The sequence below is a fragment of the Mobula hypostoma genome, chromosome 10 (assembly GCF_963921235.1).
Source record: "Mobula hypostoma chromosome 10, sMobHyp1.1, whole genome shotgun sequence".
NCBI lineage: Eukaryota > Metazoa > Chordata > Chondrichthyes > Myliobatiformes > Myliobatidae > Mobula > Mobula hypostoma.
The window spans coordinates 37,720,622-37,747,115 of NC_086106.1; the positions used below are offsets into that span (position 1 = coordinate 37,720,622).

At 44.2% G+C, this 26,494-nt stretch overlaps 1 protein-coding gene across 2 annotated transcripts in view; it reads right to left on the reverse strand.

The window, feature by feature from the left end:
* klc3 (kinesin light chain 3) overlaps positions 1–26,494 on the reverse strand; it is a 96,394-nt gene that overhangs the window by 26,792 nt on the left and 43,108 nt on the right. For both annotated transcript variants that reach the window (XM_063060347.1, XM_063060346.1), the window contains exon 10: positions 22,279–22,331. In XM_063060347.1, coding sequence (XP_062916417.1) covers positions 22,279–22,331 — 53 coding nt within the window. The remainder of the gene's footprint in view (positions 1–22,278; positions 22,332–26,494) is intronic.

A 26,494-nucleotide genomic window follows, 5' to 3' on the forward strand; every position in this document is an offset into this window, starting at 1 on the left:
ATGTCAAACTATCTGAAGGTGCACTTCTCCCTCCCTGAACTCTACCAAAGCCTTTGCAATTGAAAGTTTCTGCCACGCAGCCTCCCCTCCAACATGGACCAGGAAGAGAAGAAACAAAGCCTACATTGTCACATTGCCAGCACCAGTGAGGAGTCATGTGCTTCCATATATCTGGTTGCCTGCTTCAAAGCTGTACACTACAAATCTGACTTTCATACCTGGTTAGTCAATATGTGACACCAGACCCTACGGCAAGATGCTTAACTGAAGTGGCCTCTGAAGTGTTTGATATAAAGTACAAAGTTTGTATTTCCTCCGGTTGGGTTATAGGGAGCCTACACCATGAGTATAACCAGTGATCAAAACTAGACAGTTCCAGGGTGATATCAGCAGACAGTTGTTCACACAGCAGAAACGTTGAACTGACGTTAGAGGTGGAGGGTCATGAGGGAATTTAAGTGTCGCAAGGTTACCAAGGCAGATGGTAAATGAAGTTAGCAGCTAGTATAGCTGCTGTTTTGCAATGCCAGAGACCGGGTTCAATCACAACCTCGGAGACTGTCTGGGTGAAGTTGGCACTTCTTCCTCCACGACTGTGTGGGTTTCCTCCAGGTGCTCAAGGGTGCAGGCTTCCTCCTGCATCCCAAAGAGGTCTGTGAGGGTTGGTTAACTGACCACTGTAAATTGCCTCGGTAGGTGGGTGAAGGGTAGAATCTGGGGGGGGGGGGTAGAGGAGTTGATGGGAATATGGGAAGAAAAAACAACAATGATTCATGGGGAATAGTGGCTGGATGGCTGATGGTTAATGTGCACTTAGTGGACTGACAAGCCTGTATTCATGTGGAATTATAAATGGATGGTTGAGGGTTGGGCTGATGGTCCTGTATTCATGTGGAATTGTAAATGGATGGTTGATGGTTGGGCTGATGGTCCTGTATTCATGTGGAATTATTAATGAATGGCTGATGTTAGGGCTAACGGTCCAGTATTCATGTGGAATTATAAATGAATGGCTGATGGTTGGGCTGATGGTCCGGTATTCATGTGGAATTATAAATGGATGGTTGATAGTTAGTGGACTGAAGGGCCTGTAAATGCATGGTTGATGGTTAGGGGAATGGGGGAAGAGGAATTATGAATGGATGGTTGATGGTTGGGCTGATGGTCCGGTATTCATGTGGAGTTGTGAATGGATGGCTGATGGTTGCTGTGGACTCAGGTGGCCATCGGACTCTTAAATCTGATGCAACTGAATGGCAAAAAAAGGCAGAATGGCTTCCTCCTGTTGTTACGTGAACTGTCACATCTTTTAACAGATAGGGCTACATGCTTTTGAAATAGCTCATCTGAAAACAAAACTGCATGGCAACGCAGTGCACAATTGACAAAAATGACATTTTAACCAGAGCTGGATTATTGGCCAACTGTAAGTAAGATGCCAAAATGTAAGGAATTGTTTGGACTGACCACTTGGCACCTCTCTTGCTTCATCATAAGCAATGAACAAAATGTGAAAAGGTTGATCAGAGGTGGGGATTGGTGGCAATTGGGTCATGTGACAATGCAGAGGATCTTGGATCTGGGAAAAATGGCAACCTTACCTTACAAATTAGATGAAAACTAAGATCTAAATTTAGAGCCACAAACAATCTGCTGGAGGAACTCAGAAAGCTGTGTGGCATTTTGGGGAGGAAAGGTATTGTCAATGTTTTAAGTGAAAACCTTACATCAAGATCTGAAATGTCAGCAGTTCTTTTCCTTCCCCCAAATGCCACGCAGCCTGCTGTGTTTCTCCAGCTGAATGTTGCTTCAGATTCCAGCTCTACAGCCTCTTGTCTCCACATCTGAGCAACATTTCCTCTGACCACGTAATTAAAGATGTGCATTGAAGAATTTAAAATCAGACGAGGCTTACTCACACTGTGACTTCATCCAAGTGCAATCAAAGGAAAATCCAACCCCGTACATTCTTCCTAATATCTAAATGTTTGGGGGCTTCCTCTTCCCTGCACTGAGATCCCAACTTCTTGCATTGTCTTGGACCCTGAAGCTGATATTTCTTGGCTTTGTGGTTTTGCTTTTCTCTTCCAATTTGCAGGTTTTTAAAGCCCAGTTTACTGCAGCTTCATCATCTTTCCTATTTCCTTTGGCAGTGATTGAACCTTCTCTCACTGGTGTTGGTAATGGTAAAGGGAAATCAGGTTGTTTCTTGCTCAGTGAAAGGCTTTAAACTATCGTTATTCCCAACATAGCAGAATACCTCAACCAGGAGCAACAAATATTCTTCTAGAGAAAGCAAGCAGGTCAAGCAACATCTGCGAAGGGAAACAAAATGAAAATTCCAGATGCTGTTTGACTCACTAAGTTCCTTCAAACTAGATTGTTGCTCCTGATGTTAGCATCTGCAGTGTCCAGAACACCTGATCTGTTCCAATCAATTCTTCAAATGCGGGTAAGAATGGTTGAAATTTTCATTGCTAGGGACAACTTGTTGGGACTGTGCAATTTAATGTCTTCCAATTCAATGTGTACTTTTTTTTCAAAATTAAAACTCAGATGAACCAGCCCCAAAGAGGATAGATGAAACAGTGCAGGCATAGCAAGGTGAAGCAGTGATTAGGCGAGAAGAGGAAAGTGAATTGCACACAGTGAGGAAGCAGCAGCTCAATAAACACCTCTGTGGAATGCACTGAAGAAATAAAATATGGTTAAGGTTATTAACAATCACCAGGGTTATGATTATTATGGAAATCCAAACACCTCTATGGAATTCAGTTGCTGTCAGTAACACTGGTCATATTAGGGAATATTACCATAATAAAAATATTATAAAGGTCAAACCAATCTTAATCACTCCAAATCAAAACAAAAGTGTAGATACTGGAAATCTGAAATAAAAACAGAATGCTGAAAATACTCAGATCAACAGTTAACCCTTGAGGGTCAGGAACTTTAGTCTGATGAAACATCTTAATGTTCTCTCATTCCCTTTTAGAGATGCTGCCTCATCTGCTGAGTTACTCCTGTAGTTTCTCTTTTTGTTATCACGCAAGTGACAGTCCAAAGCTGAACCAATTAGTAGGTAAATTGGTCATTGTAAAGTGTCTCGTAATTAGGCTAGGGTTTATTTGGTGGTTTGCTGGGCAGTGTAGCTTGAAGGGTCAGAAGGGCCTGTTCCAGATGGTATCTCTAAATAAATATAATGTTGTTCAGTTAGGTGGCATTTCTTTTATACCTTATTAACTATTTCCATGAAACTTTGGCGAATTTGGCAGCTACTTAATTGGGTCAAAATGTACTGGTCCCGATGTGACCCAGTTAACCAGAATCCACTGTATTACTTATTATTAATATTTTGTCATTTTATTTTGTATTTGCAGTTTTCCTAATTTTGCACATTAGTGGCTTGCCAGTCTTTGTGTGCAGTTTTTCATTCGCATTTCTTTGCTCTACTGTGAATGTCTGCAAGAAAATGAATCTCGCGATAGTGCATGGTGCCATAAACATATGTACATACTTTGATAATAAATTTACAAACGTTTGTACTTGGAACTTTTGAAGGCGTGGAACCGCAAACACAATTCATCCTAGAAAAAGGAGACTGGAGCCCTTAGCCACCAGCTGTTGTTTGTCAATTGATTTTGATAATGATGCTTGTGTTTGTGTAGCTCATCTTATCTGTGTTTGGAGGTGACTGTAGAGGCCAATTCTTGAATGGCAGAAACATTCACAGTGGGGACAAGGGAATTGTTCACATTCTATACACAGCTGTTGCTGCTGCTTTCTTCTTCTGCCAGGTAGTCTTCAGCTTCCTGTGATGCCTATCTTCTAAGTTGTTGAGCAAGTTTAACCAAGGTGCAGCAACCAGTTCAGTCTTATGCCCTATGTTCCAGATGCCAGGGTGCAAGCCCACTATAATCAACGCTGGCTTTCACACCGTCTTTACGCCTCTTTTGAGGCTGAGGTCTACCATGGTTTCTGCTTCCCTGTCTTTGCCCTATTCAACACTTCCAGGTTTGTGCCAGTAGATACCCATAATGGATCTCAGGCTGCAAAAGTAGAAGTGCTCCAGCAATTTGAGTTGCCTTTAGTATACAGTCCGCATTTCACAACTATACAGGAGACTAGTAAGGATAACAGCCTTGTACAAGTTGATATTGTCCTGGCTTAGCACAGGTGATCATAGGCGGTCGAGGCTCTGACTAGCCTTGCAAATCCTGGAGCTGATTTCTTTATCCAAGGAACCATCACTGGAGATGACACTGCCAAGATATTTGAATTCTTTTAGTACCCTCAGTGTTGTGTCTTCGATGGGGATGGAAAGCGGCACAGCAGCAGATCCTGAAGCAGGTTGAAATAAGGCCTCTGTTTTGTTCAGATTGATGATGAAGCCGAACAGACATGAGCCTTCCACGAACCTGTCAATAACCAGTTGCAGATCAGACTCCCTGTGGCCCATTAGGGCACAGTCATCTGCATTGAATGCTTTGAGGATGATTCTATTAACTGTCTTAAAATTTGGATTTTAGGCAATGCAGATCAACCAATAACCCATCAAGTCTGAACTGAAGTACACTCGTGTTCTGTGTCCTTGACTGTGTAGTTGAGTAAATGTGTGAAAAGGAGGTGGAATAGCATGGGGCCAGCACACACCCTTGTTTCAAGCCATTTGGGATATTGAATAGTTCTGAGGCCTCCCCATTTGAGAGGACAAGGCCTGTCACATCATTGTGAAAGAAGAAAGATTGATGAACTTGCATGAGTATCCTAACTTTAACAAGATTACCCAAAGCGCTTCTCTGTTAACCGTGTCAAAGGCCTCAGTTAAATCTATGAAGACAGTGATCCAGATTCTGCTCGATATATTTTTCCTGAACTTGACAGCAAACAACATATCAATGGTGCTTCTTCCAGGGTGGAACCCGCACTGTGCCTCAGGCAGGTTCTTCTCTGATATGGTCATGATTAGGTGGTTGAGAGTGACACGGGCTAAGATCTTCCCAGCGAATGACAGCAGCAAGATGCTGTGGTAGTTATCAGTCAGCTCTGCTGCCTTTGTTCTTGAAAAGAGGTACGATCAAAGCATCTCTGAGTTCACTGGGCATGTCTTCATCTTCCCAGAAGAGTGCAACTGAACCCATTGAGTTGAAGATACTGGCAGGGGTTCTATCCTTCCTAGAGGCTTTTCCAGAACTTAAGTGAGCAATGGTTTGACCTCAACCTTTGGAGGAGAATGGTTGAGGCTGTCAGCAGTGAGTTTCTGGGAGACCTAATGGAGTGCAGCCTGGACGACAATAGGAGGCCTGTTGAACAAGTTGCTTAAGTGTTCTCTCCACCTGTCATTAATACTCTTTTTCTCTCTGAGCAGGACTGACAGAAGGGGTGTGACATGAGGCTTGTGTGGTCCATAGATGGCTTTGATGGCACCAATGAATATCTTAAAGTCTTTGGTGTCAGCATAGCACTGGATTTCCTCCGGTTTCTCTCACCCACCATTCAGTTTGCATTCGGCATAGTGCAGTCTGTGTTTACCTCTAAAGGTGTTTGAAGTGATCGCGTTTCAGGATTGAAGAAACGTTCTGCCATGAAATGCCTTTTGCTTTTCTTCCAGCGTCCTGGTGATATTTTTGTTATTTTTGTTAAACCAATCCCGATGAGCTCCCTTTTTGGTACGAGGGCTGACTTAGCTGATTTCATCTTGTATTGATTTCACATCTGAGCTACGCTTCCATCTGGGGTCTATAGGATGGTAGTGTGTCATTGGGACAGTTTGCAAATTGCTCTCAATGTTTATGGTGCTGTAACTTGTCGGTATCAAGAGGTTGTCGGGTTACTTTTGATTTCTTTCGGTGCAGATGGGATGATGTGTAGTGAGAGTATTGATCTAAGCAGCCGATGATCCATCTAGCACTCTGCTCCGCACATGGCTCTAGTGATCTTGAAATCATTCACCATGCACAAGTTCCTTGGTGTGCAACTCATCACTACTCAAACTTACTAAGTCCTGTGGCGATGGGGGGGGGGGAGAATGGGGACAAAGCAACAGGTGGGGGTAACCAATGGCCTGCACGTAGGTGACGTGTGGATTCAGGTCATTCAACTCCAACCCTGGGATAGCAGAGGGGTTTAGCACCACCCAGGTGACTAAGTTTCCTATTCAAGACGAGCACTGCTCACCCTTGGGCAAGGAAGATGACTAGAAAAGGTATCCCAAACGTTACTTGTTCCAAAATAGTCGCAGTTGGCAGTTTTACCACTACAGACACAAGATGAGGAACACATAAATGACCAACTAGTTCTATGGTGGAAGATTTTAGGAGCTGAATGATAGCTGTTGTCTGGAGATCAAGCTGGAACTTGGTTTAGATCAGATTTTCAGCATCTGCAGAATTTCTTGTGTTTTTGGGATGAAGTACTCTGTTTGGGACTCTCCAAAAGGAGCCTCAAATCTAATTAAAGCAGGCTAGTTCCTATATCATAAAAACACCTTTATGTCAGGCAGCATTTGGCAGCAATCAAAGAAATTACAAATTGGTTGGCATTGAAGTATCTCACAGTGTTCAAATGAGTACCAAAAAAACAAATTGTCACAGTAACTCCCTTCACAAAATTCACAACGAAACAGTGTGAATATTCACTACACAAATCTGATGTCTTGCCAGACAATTTGTCTCCTGACAGCACAGTAATTAAACTGAAGTCGATGGAGGTGAAGGAAACAATCACTATTTTAAATATAACAGAATCATTTTTGTGTGAAATGCTTGAAACTTTGGCCTGTGAAGAAATAATTAAAGGCTCGTTAGCAACAGAATAACAAAGCTGCATAATAATGTCGAATAAGCAGCAAAAACTGCATTGGAAAGAGTCAGTAAGTTATCCAACATGTGAATTCAGCAAAATACTGCAAGCTCTGCTCAGTGGGAATTAAACTAAGGTGGTTCATTAACTTCAACTCTCTAATGCAGGGTCGTTTTTGATGTTTGTTGACTACTGAGCCTTGCCAGCGTGTGACTGAGTTGAGGAATAAAGTGATGACAAGTTTCTGAGACTTTACAGCAACGAGACATTTGGTGTCTCGCTGCTGTAAAGTCTCAAAGTCCTTAATCTTCCATGAGTCTCCATATAGCCTTCTTGTCAGCCAAGCAGCCTCTCCTTTCTTCAGAATAAGGTTTAATATCCCTAGTATTTGTTGTGAAATTTGTTGCTTTGTGGCAGCACCACAAACCAATACATAAAAAAGCTATAAATTATAAGATATATTAGATATAAAATTAATTTAAATAAATAGTGCAAAAAGAGAGGGAAAAAAGTGAGATAATGTACATAGGTCCATTATAAGACCATAAGACAGAGAAACAGAATTAGGCCATTTGGCCCATTGAGTCTGCTCCGCCATTTCATCATGTCTGATCCATTATTCCTCTCAGCCCCAATCTCCTGGCTCCTCCATCACCCCCCCCCCCCCCACTGTATGCTTTTATGCCCTGGCCAATAAAGAATCTATCAACATCTGCCTTAAATATACATAAAAAATTGGCCTCCACAGCTGCCTACAGCAACAAATTCCACAGATTCACAGATTCATCACTCTCTGGCTAAAGAAATTCCTCATCTCCATTCCAAAAGGATGTCCCCCGCTATTCTAAGGCTGTGTCCTCTGGTCTTAGATTCTCCCACCATAGGAAACATCCTCTCCACATCCACTCTATCAAGGCCTTTCACCATGCGATAGGTTTCAATGAGGTCACACCTCATTCTTCTGAATTCTAGTGAATACAGTCCCAGAACTATCACTCTTCATATGACAAGCTGTTCAGCCCTGGAATCATTTCGTGAACCTCCTTTCAAACGTGTCCAGTTTCAGCATATCCTTTCCAAGACAAGGGGCCCAAAACTGCTCACAATACTCCCAGTGATGCCTCACAGTGCTTTATAAAGCCTCAACATTACATCCTTGCTTTTATTTTGTAGCCCTCTTGAAATGAATGCTGACATCACACTTGCCTTCCTCATCACAGACTCAACCTACAAATTGACTTTTAGGAATCTTGCACAAGGGCTCAAGTCCCTTTGTGCAGAATTTTGTATTTTCTCTCCATTTGGAAAATAGTCTACCCTTTCATTTCTTCTACCAAAGTACATGACTATACTCTTCTTGACACTGTATTCCAACTGCCCATTCTCCTACGTCCTTCTGTAGCCTCTCTACTTCCTCAAAACTACTTGACCCTTTACTTACCTTTGTATCATCTGCAAACTTTGCAACAAAGCAATCAATTCTATCATACAAATCATTAACATACAACAGTTAGCACTATCACTTTGGATCCCAACCCCTGCCAAATTAGTTTAAGCCCACTGGAAAAACTCTAGTCAACCTGACCCCAAGGATATTGGTCCCTCTAGTTCAGGTGTAACCTGTCCCTTTTGTACGGGTGGTACTTTCCCCAAAAGAGATCCCAATGATCCAGAAAGCTGAACTCCTGCCCCCTGCACTGGTTCCTCAGCCATGCATTCACCTGCCAAATCATCCCATTCTCACCCTCACTGACACATGGCCCTGGCATCGATCTAGAGATTACTTCCTCAGAGGTCCTGTTTCTCAGCTTTCCACCTAGCTCCGTAAATCCTCTCTTCAGCCACCTTGTCTACTAATGTCAGTGGTGCCAATTTGTACCAAGACTTCTGGCTGCTCACCCTCACCCTTGAGAATGCCATGGACCTGATCCCAACCATCTCTGACCCTGTAACCAGGGAGGCAACATATCTCTATTGTACCCACAGAACCTCACCTCTGTTCCTCTGACTATCAATACTGCAGTTCTCTTCTCCTCTCTGCTCTTCTGAGTCACGGCACCAGATTCAGTGCCTGAGACACGGTCACTGTGGCTCCCCCAGTAGGTCATCCCCCTCAATAGTATCTAAAATTGCATACTTAATAATAAATATGGGGAATGGTCACAGGTGTAACCTGCACTGGCTGTGCATTTCCCCTGCTTCTTCTGATAGTCATCTAGTTACCTGGCTCCTCCAACCTGGGAGTGACTACCTCCCTGTAGCTCCTGTGTATCATCTCCTCGTTCTCCCACGAGTCTAAGGTCATCGAGCTGCAGCTCCAGTTCCTTAGTACATTCTCTCAAGAGCTGCAGCTTGGTGCATCTGGTGCAGATGTGTTTATCTGGGAGATTGGAGGTCTTCCAGACTTCCCACATCCCACACAGAGTACAAAACACTGCCTCGGAGCCTTTCTCACTAAACTACTTTGCCCTACCAGATGAGGAACGAACAGAGAGCGAGAGTACCTTAAAAGACAATTTACCTTACTATGTACTTATCCAAATATCTTTTCAATTACATTATTTATCTGATTACCACTACTTCCTCTGGAAGCTCATTCTATATCCTCTCCATCCTCAACTTGCCCCTCAGGCCCCTTTCAGATTTTCTCCTCTCACTTTAAACCTTGTATCACAGCCTGGTACGGAGATTCCAATGCACAGGATTGCAAAAAGCTGTAAAGGGTTTTAGACTCAGCCAGCTTCATCACAGGCACAACATCATCACTACCAACATCTTCAAGAGGTGTGGTGCCTCAAGAAGGCAGCATCCATCACCCTCTGGGATATGCTTTCTGCTTGTTAGTACACCAGCCCGAAGACTCATACACAGTTATTCAGGGGACAGCTTCTTCTCCTCCACCACCACATTTCTAAATGATTCACCAACACAGCCTTGTTTGCACTATGTATCTTTGTAATTTATTGTAATTTTATGTCTTGGCAGTGAGCTGCTGCTGCAAAACAACGAACCACATCATCTAGGTCAGTGATAAAGATTCTGATTCTCTGCCTTCTCGTTTTTGTTTTCCTTCCCTGGCAAAAAGACTTCATGTTCACTGTATCTAAGTTCCTCATGACTTTAAACACAGGTCTCCCATTGTCCTCTCCCATCAGACCACATTCTTGGCTATTGAATAATCTTTTGCTGTAAGGTATGTAAGTCTCTTTAAGTAGCTAAGCACACAAAACCTCTATAAGATCAATCTTTAAGTATCTCTTGGGCCTTACAGGGCACTGTATTTGGTTTATATTTTTTGTGGCTCTTTAGCTTTTCACCTACTTCTGTAAGATCATAAAATCTGTGGCTTTTAATGTATTCCTGTTTCTCTTGGCTTTACTCACTATCTATCTCTCTGAATCAGCTCCGTGGCCCTCCTATGCTCCCCCTCCAGGTCTTAAAGTTAGCCTAAAGTGACTTGAAACAAATTTAGTTTTCCAGGTTAATAAACAGTGACAAAACCAAACTAAAAGTGTGGAACAGTTGATTAAATTACAAATGAACCCCATCCATTTCTGCATTCTTAGCCTGGAACTCAGCCAATTCCCTATCCTGTGCTGTGTCTGAAAAATATTAATATTGGCAAATTAAAAACAAGAGTCTATGAATGATTGCTACCCCAGATTTTTCAAGTCACACTTAAAGAGTTCTGTTGACTTGACGACCAGAAATAAAGCAAGGGGCCATGAAGAGAAGGACAAACATGCAGTCTCAGGGGCTGCAGAGTCACTTCCACTGAAATGAATTCTTCACATTCCTAATTCTCCACAAGTATGTTAAAACAGTCTTGGTTATTCAAAACGTTCTCCCTCTGTGTCCAAGTAAATGACTTAGAAAAATCAAAAAGTCAATGAAAGATGCTGGAAATGTCAGGCAGAAGGAAGGTGGTCTTTTGGCCAATTCAGCCTTTTATAGTTCCTGACATAGTGAGTGGGCAATAACAGTACTCTTCAAGAAGAATGTGTGTGTACCACTGGTTATCTTTTCTCTTGCACTTTATAAAGTTGGTATGACAGGATTTTTATTTTGTGCTTTGCTTTGGCGAGGAAATTAGGAAGACTTAAGGATGGCTGGCAGACATTGTCTGTATGGAGGTTAATGAGAATGATCCCAGAATTGAAAGGGTTAATACAGGAGAGGTGTTTGATGCCTCTAGGCTTGTACTCCATAAGACCATAAGTCATAGGGGCAGAATTAGGCAATTCAGTCTATCGAGTCTGTTCCGACATTCCATCATGCATGATTTATTATCCCTCTCTACCCCATTCTAACTTCTTCTTGTAACTTTTGACACCCGGACTAATGAAGAACCTATCAATTTCGGCTTTAAATATACCCAATGACAGACTCCACAGCTATATGTGGCAATGAATTCCACAGATTCACCACCTTCTGATAAAGAAATTCCTCTTCATCTCTGTTCTAAATGGATGTCCCTCTATTCTGAGGTTGTGCCCTCTGGTTCTAGACCCACCAACTACAGGAAACATCCTTTCCACATCCACTCTAACTAGACTTTTCAATATTCAATAGGTTTAAATGAAATTCCTCCTCATTCTTCTAAACTCCCATGAGTACAGGACCAGAGCCATCAAATCTTCCTCATATATTAACCCTTTTCTTTCCTGGAATAATTCTCATGAAACTCCTCTGGACCGTCTCCACCACTAGCACATTTTTTCTTACACAAGGGCCCAAAACTGCTCATACTCCAAGTGTGGTCTGACCAATGCCCTATACAGCCTCAGCATTACAACCTTGCTCTTACAGTTCTTTTAAAATGAATACTAACAATGCATTTGCCTTCCTCACCACTGATTCAACCTGCAAGTTAATCTTTAGGGAACCCTGCACGAGGGCTCCAAAGTCCCTTTGCACCTCTGATTTTTAAAAAAAAAATTCTCTCTGTTTAGAAAATAGTCCACACTTTTATTTTTTCTACTAAAGTGCATGACTATAGACTTCCCTGCAGGATATTCCATCCACCACTTCTTTGTCCGTGCTCCCAATCTGTTCAAATCCTTCTGCATCCTTCCTGCTTTCTCAATACTACCTGCCCCTCCAACTATCTTCATATAGTCCACAAACCTGACCACAAAGCCATCAATTCTGTCATCCAAATCACTGACTTAAAACATATAAAGAAGCGTTTTCAACACAGACCCCTGCGGAACTCCGCTGGTCATTGGCAGCCAACCAGAAAAGGCCCCTTTTATTTCCACTCTTTGCTTCCTGCCAGTCAGCCAATATTTTATTCATGTTAATACCTTTCCTGTAATATCATGGGATCTTATCTTGTTAAGCAGAGTCAAGAGTGGCACCTTGTCAAAAGCCTTCTGAAAATCCAAGTAAACAACATCCGCCGATTCTCCTTTGTCTATCCGGCTTTTTATTTCCTCAAAGAATTCCAACAGATTTGTCAGGCAAGAATTCACCTTAAGAAAACCATGCTGACTTTGGCCTATTTTATCATGTACCTCCAAGTACCAGAAACCACATCCTTAACAATCAATTCCAACATCATCCCAACCACTGAGGTCAGACTAACTAGTCTGTAATTTTTTTTCTTCTGTCTTCCTTCCTTCTTAAAGAATAGGTGACATTTGCAACTTTCCAGTCCTCTGGAACCATTCCAGCATCTAGTAATTCTTGAAAGATTGGTTTGAATGCCTCCAGAATCTCTTCAGCAACCTCTTTCAGAACCCTGGACTTAGCTATCTCAGCCCTTTCTGTTTCCCAAGAACGTTTCATTAGTTATAGCTACAACAATCACTTCAGCCCCAACATTTTCAAATTTCTGACATACTGCTCGTGTCTCTTAAGTGAAGACTGACACAAAATACTGAAGTTCATCTGCCATTTCTTTGTCCCCCATTACTACCTCTCCAGCGTCATTTTCCAGTGGTACAACAATCCCTCTCGCCTCCCTTTTACTCTTTCTATGTCTGAAAAAACTTTTGGCATTCTCTTTATATTATTGACTAACTTACCTTCATATTTCATCTTTTCTCTTCTCATGGCTTTTTAGCTGCCTTCTGTTGATTTTTTAAAAGCTTCCAAATCCTCTAAACTTCCACTAATTTTGGCATTATTATATGCCCCCTCTTTTGCTTTTGTGCTAGCTTTGACTTCCCTTATCAGTCATGGTTGCAACATCCTCCCTTTAGAATACTTCCTCATCTTTGAGATGTTTCTATCCTGTGCCTTCTGAATTGCCACCAGAAATTCCAGTCATTGCTGTTCTGCTGTCAACCCCGCTAGTGACCCCTTCCAATCAATTTTAGACAGTGCCTCTGTCATCCCTCTGTAACTCCATTTACTCCACTGTAATGCTGATACATCTGACTTCATCTTCTGCCTCTCAAACTGCAGAGTGAATTCTATCATATTATCATTACTCCCTCCTAAGGATTCCTTTGCCTTAAGCTTCTGAATCAAATCTGGTTTATGACACAACACCCAAACCAGAATTGCCTTCCCCTAGTGGGCTCAAACCACAAGCTGCTTTAGAAAGGTATCTCATAGGCATTCTACAAATTCTTTCTCATGGGATCCAGCACCAAACTTATTTTCCCAAACTACCTGCATACAGCAATCCCCCTTGACAACTGTAACATTGCCCTTTTTATATGCCTTTCTATCTGCTATTATAATTTATATGCCATATCCTGGCTACTCTTCGTTGGTCTGTATGTAACTCCTGTCAGGTTCCTTTTACCCTTGCAGTTTCTTAACTCTACCTACAAGGATTCTGCAACTATGTCACCTCTTTCTGAGGATGTGATTTAATTTTTAACCAACAGTGCCACCCCCACTACCCACCTGCCTGTTCTTTTGATACAATCTCTTTGTCCTTTTGTATATCCTTGGATTTTAAGCTCCCAGCTATGATCTTTCAGCCACAGCTCAGTGATGCCCACGCTACACCTGCCACTCGCCAACCGTGCTACACGATCATCTACCTTATTCTGTATACAGTGTGCATTCAAATATAACATGTTCAGTCCTGTGTCCATGACACTTCTTGGTTTTTATCCCGAGGTACAATTCAGTTCATCCCACTGACTGCCAGTTTGTCCTTCCTCACAGTCTCACTACGCACTGTATCTCCTTGTATATCAACTGCCCCATCTTCAGCCCTATCACTCAGTTTGAATCCCCCTCCCCCCGCCAAATTAGTTTAAACCCTCCCTAACTGGTTCCCCTTGGGTTCAGGTGTAACCTGAACTTTTTGTATGGGTCACACCTTTCCCAATGTCTAGAAATCTGAAATATTACCCCCTGCACCAATTCATCTGTCAAATCATCCTATTCTTACCCTCACTGCTGCGTGGCACAGGCAGAAATCCAGAGATTACTACCCTGGAGGTCCTGCTTTACAGCTTTCTACCAAACTCCCTATGCTCTCTCTTCAGGACTTCCTCCCTCCTCCTACTGAAGTTGTCAATACCAATATGTACCATAGAAACCATAGAAAAACTACAGCACTGAATCAGGCCTTTTGGCTCTTCTTGGATGTGCCGAACCATTTTCTGCCTAGTCCCACTGACCTGCACATGGACCATATCCCTCCATATACCTCCCATCCATGTATCTGTCCAATTTATTCTGAAATATTAAAAAAGAACCCGCATTTACCACCTCATCTGGCAGCTCATTCCATACTCCCACCACTCTCTGTGTGAAGAAGCCCCCCCGCCCATGTTCCCTTTAAACATTTCCCCCCTCACCCTTAACCTATGTCCTCTGGTTTTTTTCTCCTCTTGCCTCAGTGGAAAAAGCCTGCTTGCATTCACTCTATCTATACCCATCATAATTTTATATACCTCTATCAAATCTCCCCTCATTCTTCTACGCTCCAGGGAATAAAGTCCTAATCTATTCAACCTTTCTCTGTAACTGAGTTTCTCAAGTCCTGGCAACATCCTTGTAAACCTTCTCTGCACTCTTTCAACCTTATTAATATCCTTCCCGTAATTTGGTGACCAAAACTGAACACAATACTTGAGATTCGGCCTCACCAATGCCTTATACAACCTTATCATAACATTCCAACTCTTATACTCAATACTTTGATTAATAAAGACCAAAGTACCAAAAGCTCTCTTTACTACCCTATCTACCTGTGACGCCACTTTTAGGGACTGTTGTATCTGTATTCCCAGATCCCTCTGTTCTACTGCACTCCTCTGTGCCTTACCATTTACCCTGTATGTTCTACCTTGGTTTGTCCTTCCAAAGTGCAATACCTCACACTTGTCTGTTTTAAACTCCATCTGCCATTTTTCAGCCCATTTTTCCAGCTGGCCCAAGTCCCTCTGCAAGCTTTGAAAACCTTCCTCACTGTCCACTACACCTCCTTTTTGTATCATCAGCAAATTTGCTGATCCAATTTACCACATTATCATCCAGATCATTGATATAGATGACAAATAACTATGGACCCAGCACTGATCCCTGTGGCACACCACTAGTCACAGGCCTCCACTCTGAGAAGCAATTCTGTACTACCACTCTTTGGCTTCTTCCATTGAGCCAATGTCTAATCCAATTTCCACCTCTCCATGTAAACCTAGCGACTGAATTTTCCTAACTAACCTCCCATGCGGAACCTTACTGAAGTCCATGTAGACAACATCCACTGCCTTCCTTTCATCCACTTTCCTGATAACCTCCTCAAAAAACTCCAATAGATTGGTCAAACATGACCTACCACGCACAAAGCCATGTTGACGCTCCCTAATAAGTCCCTGTCTATCCAAATGCTTGTAGATTCTGTCTCTTAGTACTCCCTCCAATAACTTACCCACTACCGACGTCAAACTTACTGGCCTATAATTACCTGGATTATTTTTCGATCCTTTTTTAAACAACGGAACAACATGAGCCATTCTCCAATCCTCTGGCATTTCATCCATAGATACCGACATTTTAAATATATCTGCCAGGGCCCCTGCAATTTCAACACTAGTCTCATTCAAGGTCCGAGGGAATACCCTGTCAGGTCCTGGGGATTTATCCACTTTAATTTGCCTCAAGATAGCAAGCACCTCCTCTTTTTCAATCTGTACAGTTTCCATGATCTCACTACTTGTTTCCCTTAATTCCATAGACTTCATGCCAGTTTCCCTAGTAAATACAGATGCAAAAAACCCATTTAAGATCTCTCCCATTTCTTTTGGTTCCGCACATAGCCGACCACTCTGATCTTCAAGAGGACCAATTTTATCCCTTACAATCCTTTTACTCTTAATATACCTGTAAAAGCTCTTCGGATTATCCTTCACTTTGACTGCCAAGGCAACCTCATGTCTTCTTTTAGCCCTCCTGATTTCCTTCTTATGTATTTTCTTGCACTTTTTATACTCCTCAAGCACCTTATTTACTCCCTGTTTCCTATACATGTCATACAACTCTCTCTTCTTCTTTATCAGAGTTGCAATATCCCTTGAGAACCAAGTTCCTTATTCCTTGATGCTGCCTGGCCTGCTGCGTTCACCAGCAACTTTGATATGTGTTCCTTATTCCTCTTCACTTTGCCTTTAATCCTGACAGGAACATACAAACTCTGCACTCTGAAAATTTCTCCTTTGAAGGCTTCCCACTTTCCGATCACATCCTTGCCAGAGAACAACCTGTCCCAATCCACGCTTTTCAGATCCTTTCTCATTTCTTCAAATGTGGCCTTCTTCCAGTTCAGAACCTCAACCCTAGGGCCAGAACTATCCTTGTCCATGATCAAGTTGAAACTAATGGTGTTATGATCACTGGAACCAAAGTGCTCCCCTACACAGACTTCTGTCACTTGTCCTAACTCATTTCCAAACAGGAGATCCAATATTGCATCTCCTCTAGTTGGTACCTCTATATATTGATTTAGAAAACTTTCCTGAACACATTTTACAAAATCTAAACCATCTAGGAACCTAACAGTATGGGAGTCCCAATCAATATGTGGGAAATTAAAATCCCCTACCACCACAACTTTATGTTTCCTGCAGTTGCCTGCTATCTCTCTGCATATTTGCTCCTCCAATTCTCGCTGACTATTGGGTGGTCTATAATACAACCCCACTAATGTGGCCATACCTTTCCTGTTTCTCAGCTCCACCCATAAGGACTCAGTAGACAAGCCCTCTAATCTGTCCTGCCTGAACCCTGCTGTAACATTTTCCCTGACAAACAATGCTACCCGCACCCCCCCCCCACCTTTCATTCCTCTGCCTCTATCACATCTGAAACATCGGAACCCTGGAATATTAAGCTGACAGTCCTGCCCCTCCTGTAGCCAAGTTTCACTAATTGCTATAACGTCATAATTCCATGTGTCAATCCACGCCCTCAACTCGTCTGCCTTCCAAACCCCTAACATTGATATATATACACCTCAGAAGATTTTTAGGTCAGCAACAGTCAGCAGGCTGGATGGAGAGCGAGGTGTCTCCCAGTGGAGGTAGGTTGTAGGGGATTCGTAGCCCGTTCTTTAGTTAGAGCCTTCAGCATTTTGGGCATCGAGGGAGAGAGGAAGAGGAGAGCCATCCGCAGTACCACCGATGCGGCAGAGAGGGCCTCAAGATGGCAGTGGCTCAAAAGAAGGGAGCCATGGAGTCATAAGTAGCTAGCCATCTGGACGCAAGCTGGGGTCTGATCAGCCCCGGCTGGGTCGCCTGGAGGAGGTTGTATGATGTTGAAAGACCCGAAACACCCGATGATTCCAGGAACATCACTGAAGATGTGTCCAGAAGCAACAATAGATGTATGTACACAGCTTACCACCACTCACAAGCTTTCTATTTGCGGCTTTGCTTGAAATTTTAACATCATTTATTTTCACCCCAGCCACACTGTCAGCTCTGGCACCCTGGTTCCCATCCCCCTGCAATAGCACTAACAAACCTCCCTGAAAGGATATTGGTCCCCTTGTAGTTCAAGTGTAACCCGTCTCTCTTGTACAGGTCCCACCTGCCCCAGAAGAGGTCCCAATGATCCTGAAATCTGAAACCCTGACCCCTACACCAGTTCCTCAGCCACTTGTTCATCCTCCAGAGCATCCTATTCCTACCCTCACTGGCATGCAGCACAGGTAGCAATCCTGAGATTACCACCCTCGAGGTCCTTCTTTTCAACTTCCTACCAAGCTCTCTATACTCACTCTCCAGGACCTCCTCACTCTTCCTTGCTATGTCATTGGTACCGATGCGCACCACGACACCTGGCTGATCACCCTCCCACTTCAGAATGTCATACAATCGATCAGAGACATCCTTGACCCTGGCACCTGGGAGGCAACAAACCATCCTGGGTTCTCTGTCACGACCACAGAACCTCCTACCTGTACCTCTAACTATCGAGTCCCCTACCACTACCGCTCTCCTCTTTTTCCACCCTCCCTTCTGCACTGCAGAGCCAGACTCAGTGCCAGAGATCTGGCTGCTGCAGCTTGTCCCAGGTAAGTCATCCCTCCCAACAGTATCCAATGCGGTATACTTGTTGTTGAGGGGAATGGCCACAGGGGAACCCTGCTCTGCCTGTCCTTTCCTCTTCCCTCACCTGAAAGTGACCCAATTTCCTGTGCTCTGCTCCTTTGGCGTAACTACCTCCCTGTAGCTACTATCTATAATCTCCTCATTCTCCCAAATGATCCGGAGGTCATGTAGCTCCTGCCCCAGTTCCCTAATGCGGTTTGTTAGGAGCTGCAGCTGGATGCATTTCTTGCAGGTGTCGTTGTCAGGGACACCGGAGGGCTCCCCGACTTCCCACATCCTGCAAGAGGAGCATTCCAACATCCTGCCTGGCATTCTCTCTACTCTAAACAAACTGGACAAAAAAAAACTTACCGGAACCTACCCTGGCCTCTGCCTGTTCTCTCCGAAGCCTGTTCAGCCAAAGCTGTCCCACTCTGCTCCCTCTCACTCCGCTGCCTGCTGTATATAGTGGTCTGTTTTTAAACCTTGGCGCACTACATCATGCGCCTGCACAGTGCAGACCCTTCTCCCCGAGCAGTGTTTAAAAAAAAAAGACTTTTTGCACCCGATTTCTTCACTCCCTACCACAACTTCTGGTTTCTCATCCTCCCCCTCTAGAATGCTGTGGACCTGATATGAGACATCCTTTGCACCCGTGAAGTAACGTAGCGTCCAGGTATTGCTTTTGTGTCCACCGAATCTCCTGTCTGCTCCTCTAACTAACAGGTTGCACTTGAATCCCAGGAGGACTAATATCTTGGCAGGGAGGTTTGCTAAGGCTATTGGGGAGAGTTTAAACTAGAATTGCAGGAGGGTGGGAATCAAACTGAAGAGACGGAGGAAAGGGCTGTTGGCTCACAAACAGAGAAAACTTGGAGACAGTGCGAGATGGAGGATAGGCAGGTGATAGAGAAGGGGTGCGCTCAGACCAATGGTTTGAGATGTGTCTATTTTAATGCAAGAAGCATCATGAACAAAGCCGATGAGCTTAGAGCGTGGATCAGTACTTGGAACTATGATGTTGTGGACATTATAGAAACCTGGATGGGTCAGGGGCAGGAATGGTTACTTAGGCTTTAGATGTTTCAGAAAGGACAGGGAGGGAGGCTAAAGAGGTGGGGGTGTGGCACTACTGATCAGAGATAGTGTCACGGCTACAGAAAAGGAGGAAGTCATGGAGGGGTTGTCTACAGAGTCTCTGTGGATAGAAGTTAGAAACAGGAAAGAGCTCAATAACTCTACTGGGTGTTTTTTTATTGACCACCCAATAGTAACATTAGGGACATCAAGGAGCAGATAGGGAGACATACGCTGGAAAGGTTCAATAATAACAGGGTTGTCATGATGGGAGATTTTAATTTCCCAAATATTGACTAGCATCTCCCTAGTGTGAAGGGTTTAGATGGGGTAGAGTTTGTTCAGTGTGTTCAGCAAAGTTTCTTGACACAATATGTAGATAAGCCTATAACAGGAGAAGCTGTACTTGATCTGGTATTGGGAAATGAACCTGGTCAGGTGTCAGGTCTCAGTGTGAGAGCATTTTGGAGATAGTGATCACAATTCTATCTCCTTTACCATAGCATTGGAGAGGGATAGGAACAGACAAGTTAGGACGGTGTTTGATTGGAGTAAGGGGAAATATGAAGCTATCAAACAGGAACTTGGAAGCATAAATTGGGAAGAGATGTTGGAGGAAGCAGATACGGTGGTGGAGGTAGATACGATAGGGTCTTTTAAGAGACTCCTGGATAGGTACATGAAGCTTAAAAAAATAGAGGGCTATGGGTAATCCTTTGTAATTTCTAAAGTAAGTACATGTTCAGCACAGCATTGTGGGCCAAAGGACCTGTATTGTGCTGTAGGTTTTCTATGTCTCTATGATTTCCTAACACTACTGCATTCCTCTTCTCCCCCTCCCCATTTTCCCTTCTGAGGCACAAAGTTAGTGCCTGGGACCTAGGCTTCCCCCTAGTAAGTTGTCTCTCCTCCCACACCCGCAGAACAATATCCAAAGTGGTATACTTATTATTGAGGGGAATGGCCACAAGGGTACTGTGGTCTGAAGTTTAGAAGAATGAGAGGGGATCTCACTGAAAACCGTCAAATATTGCAGGGTCTAGGTAGATTGGATGTGGCTTCCAATAGTGGGAGAGTCTGGGACTAAAGGGCACAGCCTTTTAGAACAGTGATGAACAGCAATTTTATTTATCCAAAGAGTGATGAATCTGTGGAATTCATTGCCACACATGGCTGCAGAGGCCAATTCACGGGGTATTTTTAAAGTGGAGTTTGGTAGGTGTTTGGAGAAGGCAGGAGAATGGGATCGGGAGGGACAATAAAGCAGCCATGATTGAATGGCAGAGCAGATGTAATGGGCTGAATGGTCTAGTTCTGCTCATATACCTTATGGCCTTATGGAGTTTAGCAAGGCATTTGAAAAGGTCTGACATGGTACACTGGCACAAATGTTTAAGGCACATGGGATCCAAAGTAAGCTGGCTGAATGGATCCAAAGTTGGTTTGGTGATAGGAAGCTTAGGGACTCGGTGGAGGGCTGCCGATCAATGATATATGGCATGGATCAGTACTGGACCCCTGCTGGTTGTGATATATATGAATGAATTGACTGCAAATTTCAGACTGTAAGTTTGTGAATAACATGGAAAATGGCAATGCTGTACAGTGAGGAAGGTTGTACAAGGTTACAAAAGGATAGAGATCAGATGGAAAGTTGGGCAGAGTGTTGGTAGATGCAATTTAATCCTGACAAATGTGAAGTAATGCATTTTAGGAAGTGAACATGGATAGGGTATATATAGTAAATGGCAGTGTGCAGAGGAATGTTAATGAACAGAGAGACTGAGAATTTCAAGTTCATTGTTCCCTACAATGGCAACTTAGGTAGATAGGGTGGTGAAGAAGGCACATGGCATGCTTGCCTTCTTAGCTCAGGGTACAGCTTATAAGAATTGGCATATTATGTTGCAACTTTTAAAAAACAATGTTCAGACAGCACTTGGACTAGAGCAGGCAATTCTGGTCATCGGACCAATCAGATGAAGTTTATGGTGGAGTCAGTGCAGAGGAGATTCATCAGGATGTTGTCTGCTCTGGAGGACTTTAGTTCCAGAGAGATTGGGTAGTCTGGGCTTATTTTCCCTTCAGTGAAGGAGTCTGAGGGGTGACCAGATACAAAATTATAAGAGGCAAATATAAAGAGTCAGAATCATTTTCCCATCGAGGAGTATCAAAAACAATAGGTGTAGGCTTGTGCTGGAGTAGGAATTTTAAAGGGGACCCCTTTTTTTAAGGTTGATATCTGGAATTTGCTGCCAGAGAAGGTGGTGGGACATGACAGAATCACTACATTTGAGAGATGTTTGGAGGACACTTGAATAGGAAGGCAAAGGAGATTAGTGTAGATGAGCATGGAGGTGGTGAACTGAAGGGTCCATTTCTGTGCTGTAGGGCTTGATACCTCTAAATTAGTGCTGCACTGATCCACACAATAGGGTATATGTGGCCTATCCAAAGGTGGCACCAAGAGGTAATATCTAAAACGCAAAGTGAACCATGAACACTGTTGAAACTGATCACAGGCAAAAAGAAACTCTAGACACACATACACACTCTCAATAAAACAGCAACAGTGGTACATTTTTTGGCTCTTCAAGATTGTCCACCATTCAACATGAAAACGGGGCATCCTGCAGATACACAGGACATCTGATATAAAATGGGATCATATTTCAGACAGGAAACATAAAGTATTTGCACACAAAACCCATTCCTGTATCTGCTAATACCAGAATCTTGTTTTTATTTAACTTTTGTTGCCTTAGTTCCCTACTTCAGTTATGGTTTTAATCGCTATCAGCTGGTCTCCTGTGGCACTGCTCACACCTATCGCAAGGGGTGGGGGGGATAGGAAGAGTTTGGACGATGAATACTTTGAATGATGAGCGACTATTACCTTGTTTGTGTCATCCATATCCTCAGAGTTTACCCACACCCGTCTATGGTCACCTGTGCAGGAGGCAGGAAAAGAACGTTAACCTTTGCAGGTACAATGCTGACATTTAAAAGATATTTGGATAAGTACACTGATGTGGGCTGACGTGATGAGGTAGGGTCCACGGTTCGCACAGGTGAGTTAGGCTGAAGGACCTTATTCCATCCTGTATTACTCTATAATTCTAATCCTGGTTTCATCTGGAGGAAGGTTCACATAAAACGCCGTAAAGAATCAGATTAGTTTACTGTCATACACACCAGCGTTTCAATTAAATTCTTTGCTCATGTGAAGTTCACAGAGTAAACAGGAAACAAGGTAACAATAAATACAGAGACCAGCGTAAAAGCAATGAAATGATGCAAAATATAGTAGTGCAAAAATAAGACCATAAGACTTAGGAGCAGAAATAGGCCATTCAACCCATTGAGTCTACTCTTCCGTGGCTGATTTATTATCCCTCTCAACCCCATTCTCTTGCCTTCTCCTTGTAATTTCTGATGCCCTTACTAATCAAGAACTTCCACTTCAAATACACCCAATGACTTGGCCTCCACAGGTTCAGCACTCTCCAAACAAAATTTGATACAAATTACTTTAAATAAATTAAATTACTCCTCATCTCTGTTCTAAATGCGTCCTTGTATTCTGAGCCCATTTCCTCCGGCCCTAGCCTCTCCCAATATTGGCAACATTCTCTTCACGTCCACTCTAGGTCTTTCAATATTTGGTAGGTAAAACCAGTCTCATCTTTTGGGGGTACATCAAAGAAACAAATTGGGGTTGAAATACAATGGGTATCATTCTTTATGGCGAAATGTTCATGCAGAAACACCCAAGGTCTCTCCAGTTAGCAGTTCAAACTTTCATTTTTAGATAACCTTGGTACCTCACTTAAGAACGGTGAACCTTGTGTTGTAATCAACTACGCTGCAATTCCTGATGAAAAGTCAGGCAGAAGGGTTAGAAAACATTAAGTAGAAGAGAGAGTTGCTGTCTTTGTAATGGAGAAGGGTAGATATAATTAGGATGCGAAGAATTATGAGTCAAGAGACACTAACAGATACCCTCAGTATTAAAGATGGTGCCAGTAACTGGCGACTTTGTGTGTGCTCTCCCGAGCAAACTGCCCTCTCCACTATCCTATACCCGAGAAACCCTTCTAAACCTCCAATCTAGCAAGATCAAGATCAACAACACCCTGGCAAAGCTACTGACCCAGCTGGAGACCACCACACCAGAATCGCTTCTTAAACTCCAGACCGCACCTGGACCCAACCAGCGAGGCCCACCACGTTCCCGGAGACCCGCGGTCTGCTACCGTGCCGGAGCGCTTGGAGATGCGGCCCATTCTGACCAGCACCTCTCCGGAGCAGACGACCACACAGAAGTGACGGCAGAGACCTCAAGGTGCCCCAGACGCTTCCCTGGAGCGACCAAAGCCCCGTTGGTGGCCATCCACAGCTGCCGGGAGTGAGGCCTCCGCCGCCAACCTCGGAAATCAAGCCCGAGGCTCGGCTGGAGCAGAGGCCTCCGCAACCGTGACTCCGCTTAAGGACTTGTTTCAGCCAGGAGCCCGGCCATCCGGGATTAAGTGTCGGCTTCGGGGCCCAACCCAATCGACAGCCCGGGCCCCCGGCAGCTGGAAGTGGCAGGGAAGCCTCCCATGTTACTCGGCCCGACCCGGAGCGTCCGACGATGTGACCAGCTGATCGATCCCCACAGGATGCATCCATCAACCTCAAAGAGCTGACAACAACACACTGCATCAATGGAAACCTGGAAAGATGCACTATTTACCGAGGAAGCGTGGGAAAAGAGCTGGGCTGCTGGTCAGATTGAAGCTGAGGGGCTTCAGGGTCTCTGTGCCCACCATCCTACTAGCTAATGTGCAAGCCATAGAGAACAAGGTGGATGATCTTAAAGGGAGACTCACCTACTGCAGGGAGATGCAGAACTGCCGTGTATTCTGTTTCACCGAGACCTGGCTCTCTCCTGCCACCCCCGACTGTGCATTCTGACCGGAGGGATTTTCGAACCTTCGGATGGACCGCAAGGCATCTTCGGGCAAGACAAGGGGAGGTGGTGTCTGCCTACTGATCAACACTGGGTGATGCTCGGACACAGAGGCACTGACAAGCTCCTGCAGCCTCCTGGAACACCTGTCGGTGAAGTGTTGTCCCTACTATCTGCCACGGGAGTTCACCTCGGTCATACTGACAGCGGAATTCCAGGCGGACGTGGAATGTGCTCTGAACATACTGTATGTCAACATCAGTGAACTTGAGACCAGGTATCCGGAGGCTTTGCTCATTACAGCCGGGGATTTTAACCAGGCCAACCTCAGAAAGGCGCTGCCAAAGTTATACCAACATGTCTTCTGCCCCACTAGAGGCCCGAATATACTTGACCACTGCTACACAGCAGTCAAGGATGCCTACCATTCCGTCCCACGACCTCACTTCAGAAAATCGGACCATCAGGCTGTACTCCTCCTCCCGGCTTACAAACAGAAACTGAAGCGGGAGGTCATGGTGTCAAAAGCAGTGTCGCGTTGGACGGAGGAAACGGATGAGGTCCTCCGTGACTGCTTTTCAAGGACTTGGCAGCTAACCTTGATGAGTATGCCTCAGCTGTCACGGACTTTATTTGGAAATGCACAGAGGACTGTGTGTTTCGCAAGACGATCGGGTATTCCCTAACTGGAAACCTTGGATGAATTATGAGGTCAAGTCCCTTTTAAAGGCTCGAGCTGCCGCTTTTAGGTCCGGGGATACCAGTCACTACATGGATTCCAGGCGTGAACTCCGGAAAGCCATTAAGGGCACCAAGAGTCAATATCAAGCCAAGCTGGAAGCCCAGGCTAACCAGAGGGATGCCAGTAGACTATGGCAGGGTCTAAATGAGATCACTGGGCGCAAAGAAAAGGCTGGGAATATCAATAACTGTGGCGCTTCCCTTCCTGACGAACTTAACGTATTCTACGCAAGATTCGAACAGAAGAGGAGCGTCCCGCTCCCTCCGGATGAACCGGACCTGGTGGCATCGAGATTCATCGTCACCGTGGAGGACGTCAGAAGGGCCTTCCTGAAGATAAATCCAAGGAAGGCGACGGGCCCAGATGGCGTCCCGGGACAGGTTCTCAGGCCTGTAGAAGCGAGCTAGCTGGCGTGTTTGCTGACATCTTCAACTGCTCTTTGCTTCAGTCTAAGATCCCCTCGTATTTTAAGAAGGCAACGATAATCCCAGTGCCGTAGAAGAGCAAAGTAGCATGCCTGAATGACTATCGACCTGTGGCTCTGACATCAATTGCTATGAAGTGCTTCGAGAGATTGGTCATGGCACACAGCAACCACAGCCTACCGGTCAACCTCAACGCTTTGCAATTCGCCTACCGGAGCAACAGGTCAACGGCAGGTGCCATCTCTCTGGCCCTACATTCCTCTTTAGAACACCTGGAGAACAAAGACGTATACGTAAGGCTCCTTTTCATTGACTACAGCTCTGCCTTTAATGCCATCATTCCAAATAAACTGATTCCTAAGCTCCGGAACCAGGGCCTTAGCACTCAGATCTGCAGCTGGATCTTCAACTTCCTCACAGACAGGACCCAGGCTGTAAAAATAGGGGACAAGCTCTCCTCTACAATCACTCTGAGCACCGGTGCTCCACAAGGCTGTGTACTCAGCCCCCTGCTGTACTCACTGTACACCCATGATTGTGTAGCCAAGTTTCCATCAAACTCAATATATAAGTTTGCTGATGACACAGTAATTGTAGGCCATATCTCAGGTAATGATGAGTTTGAGTACAAAGAGGAAATTAAGTACCTGGTGGCATGGTGTGAAGACAATAACCTATCCCTCAATGTCAGCAAGACGAAGGAATTAGTTGTTGACTTCAGGAGTAGTGGACTACACGACCCAATTTACATCGGTGGTGCGCAAGTGGAACAGGTCAAAAGCTTTAAGTTCCTTGGGGTCGATATCACAAATGAACTGACTTGGTCCAACCAAGCAGAGTTCACTGCCAAGAAGGCCCACCAGCGCCTTTACTTCCTGAGAAAACTAAAGAAGTTTGGCCTGTCACCTAAAACCCTCACTAATTTTTATAGATGCACCATAGATAAACTTTCTTCGGGTGCATCACAACCTGGTATGGAAGTTGTCCTTTCCAA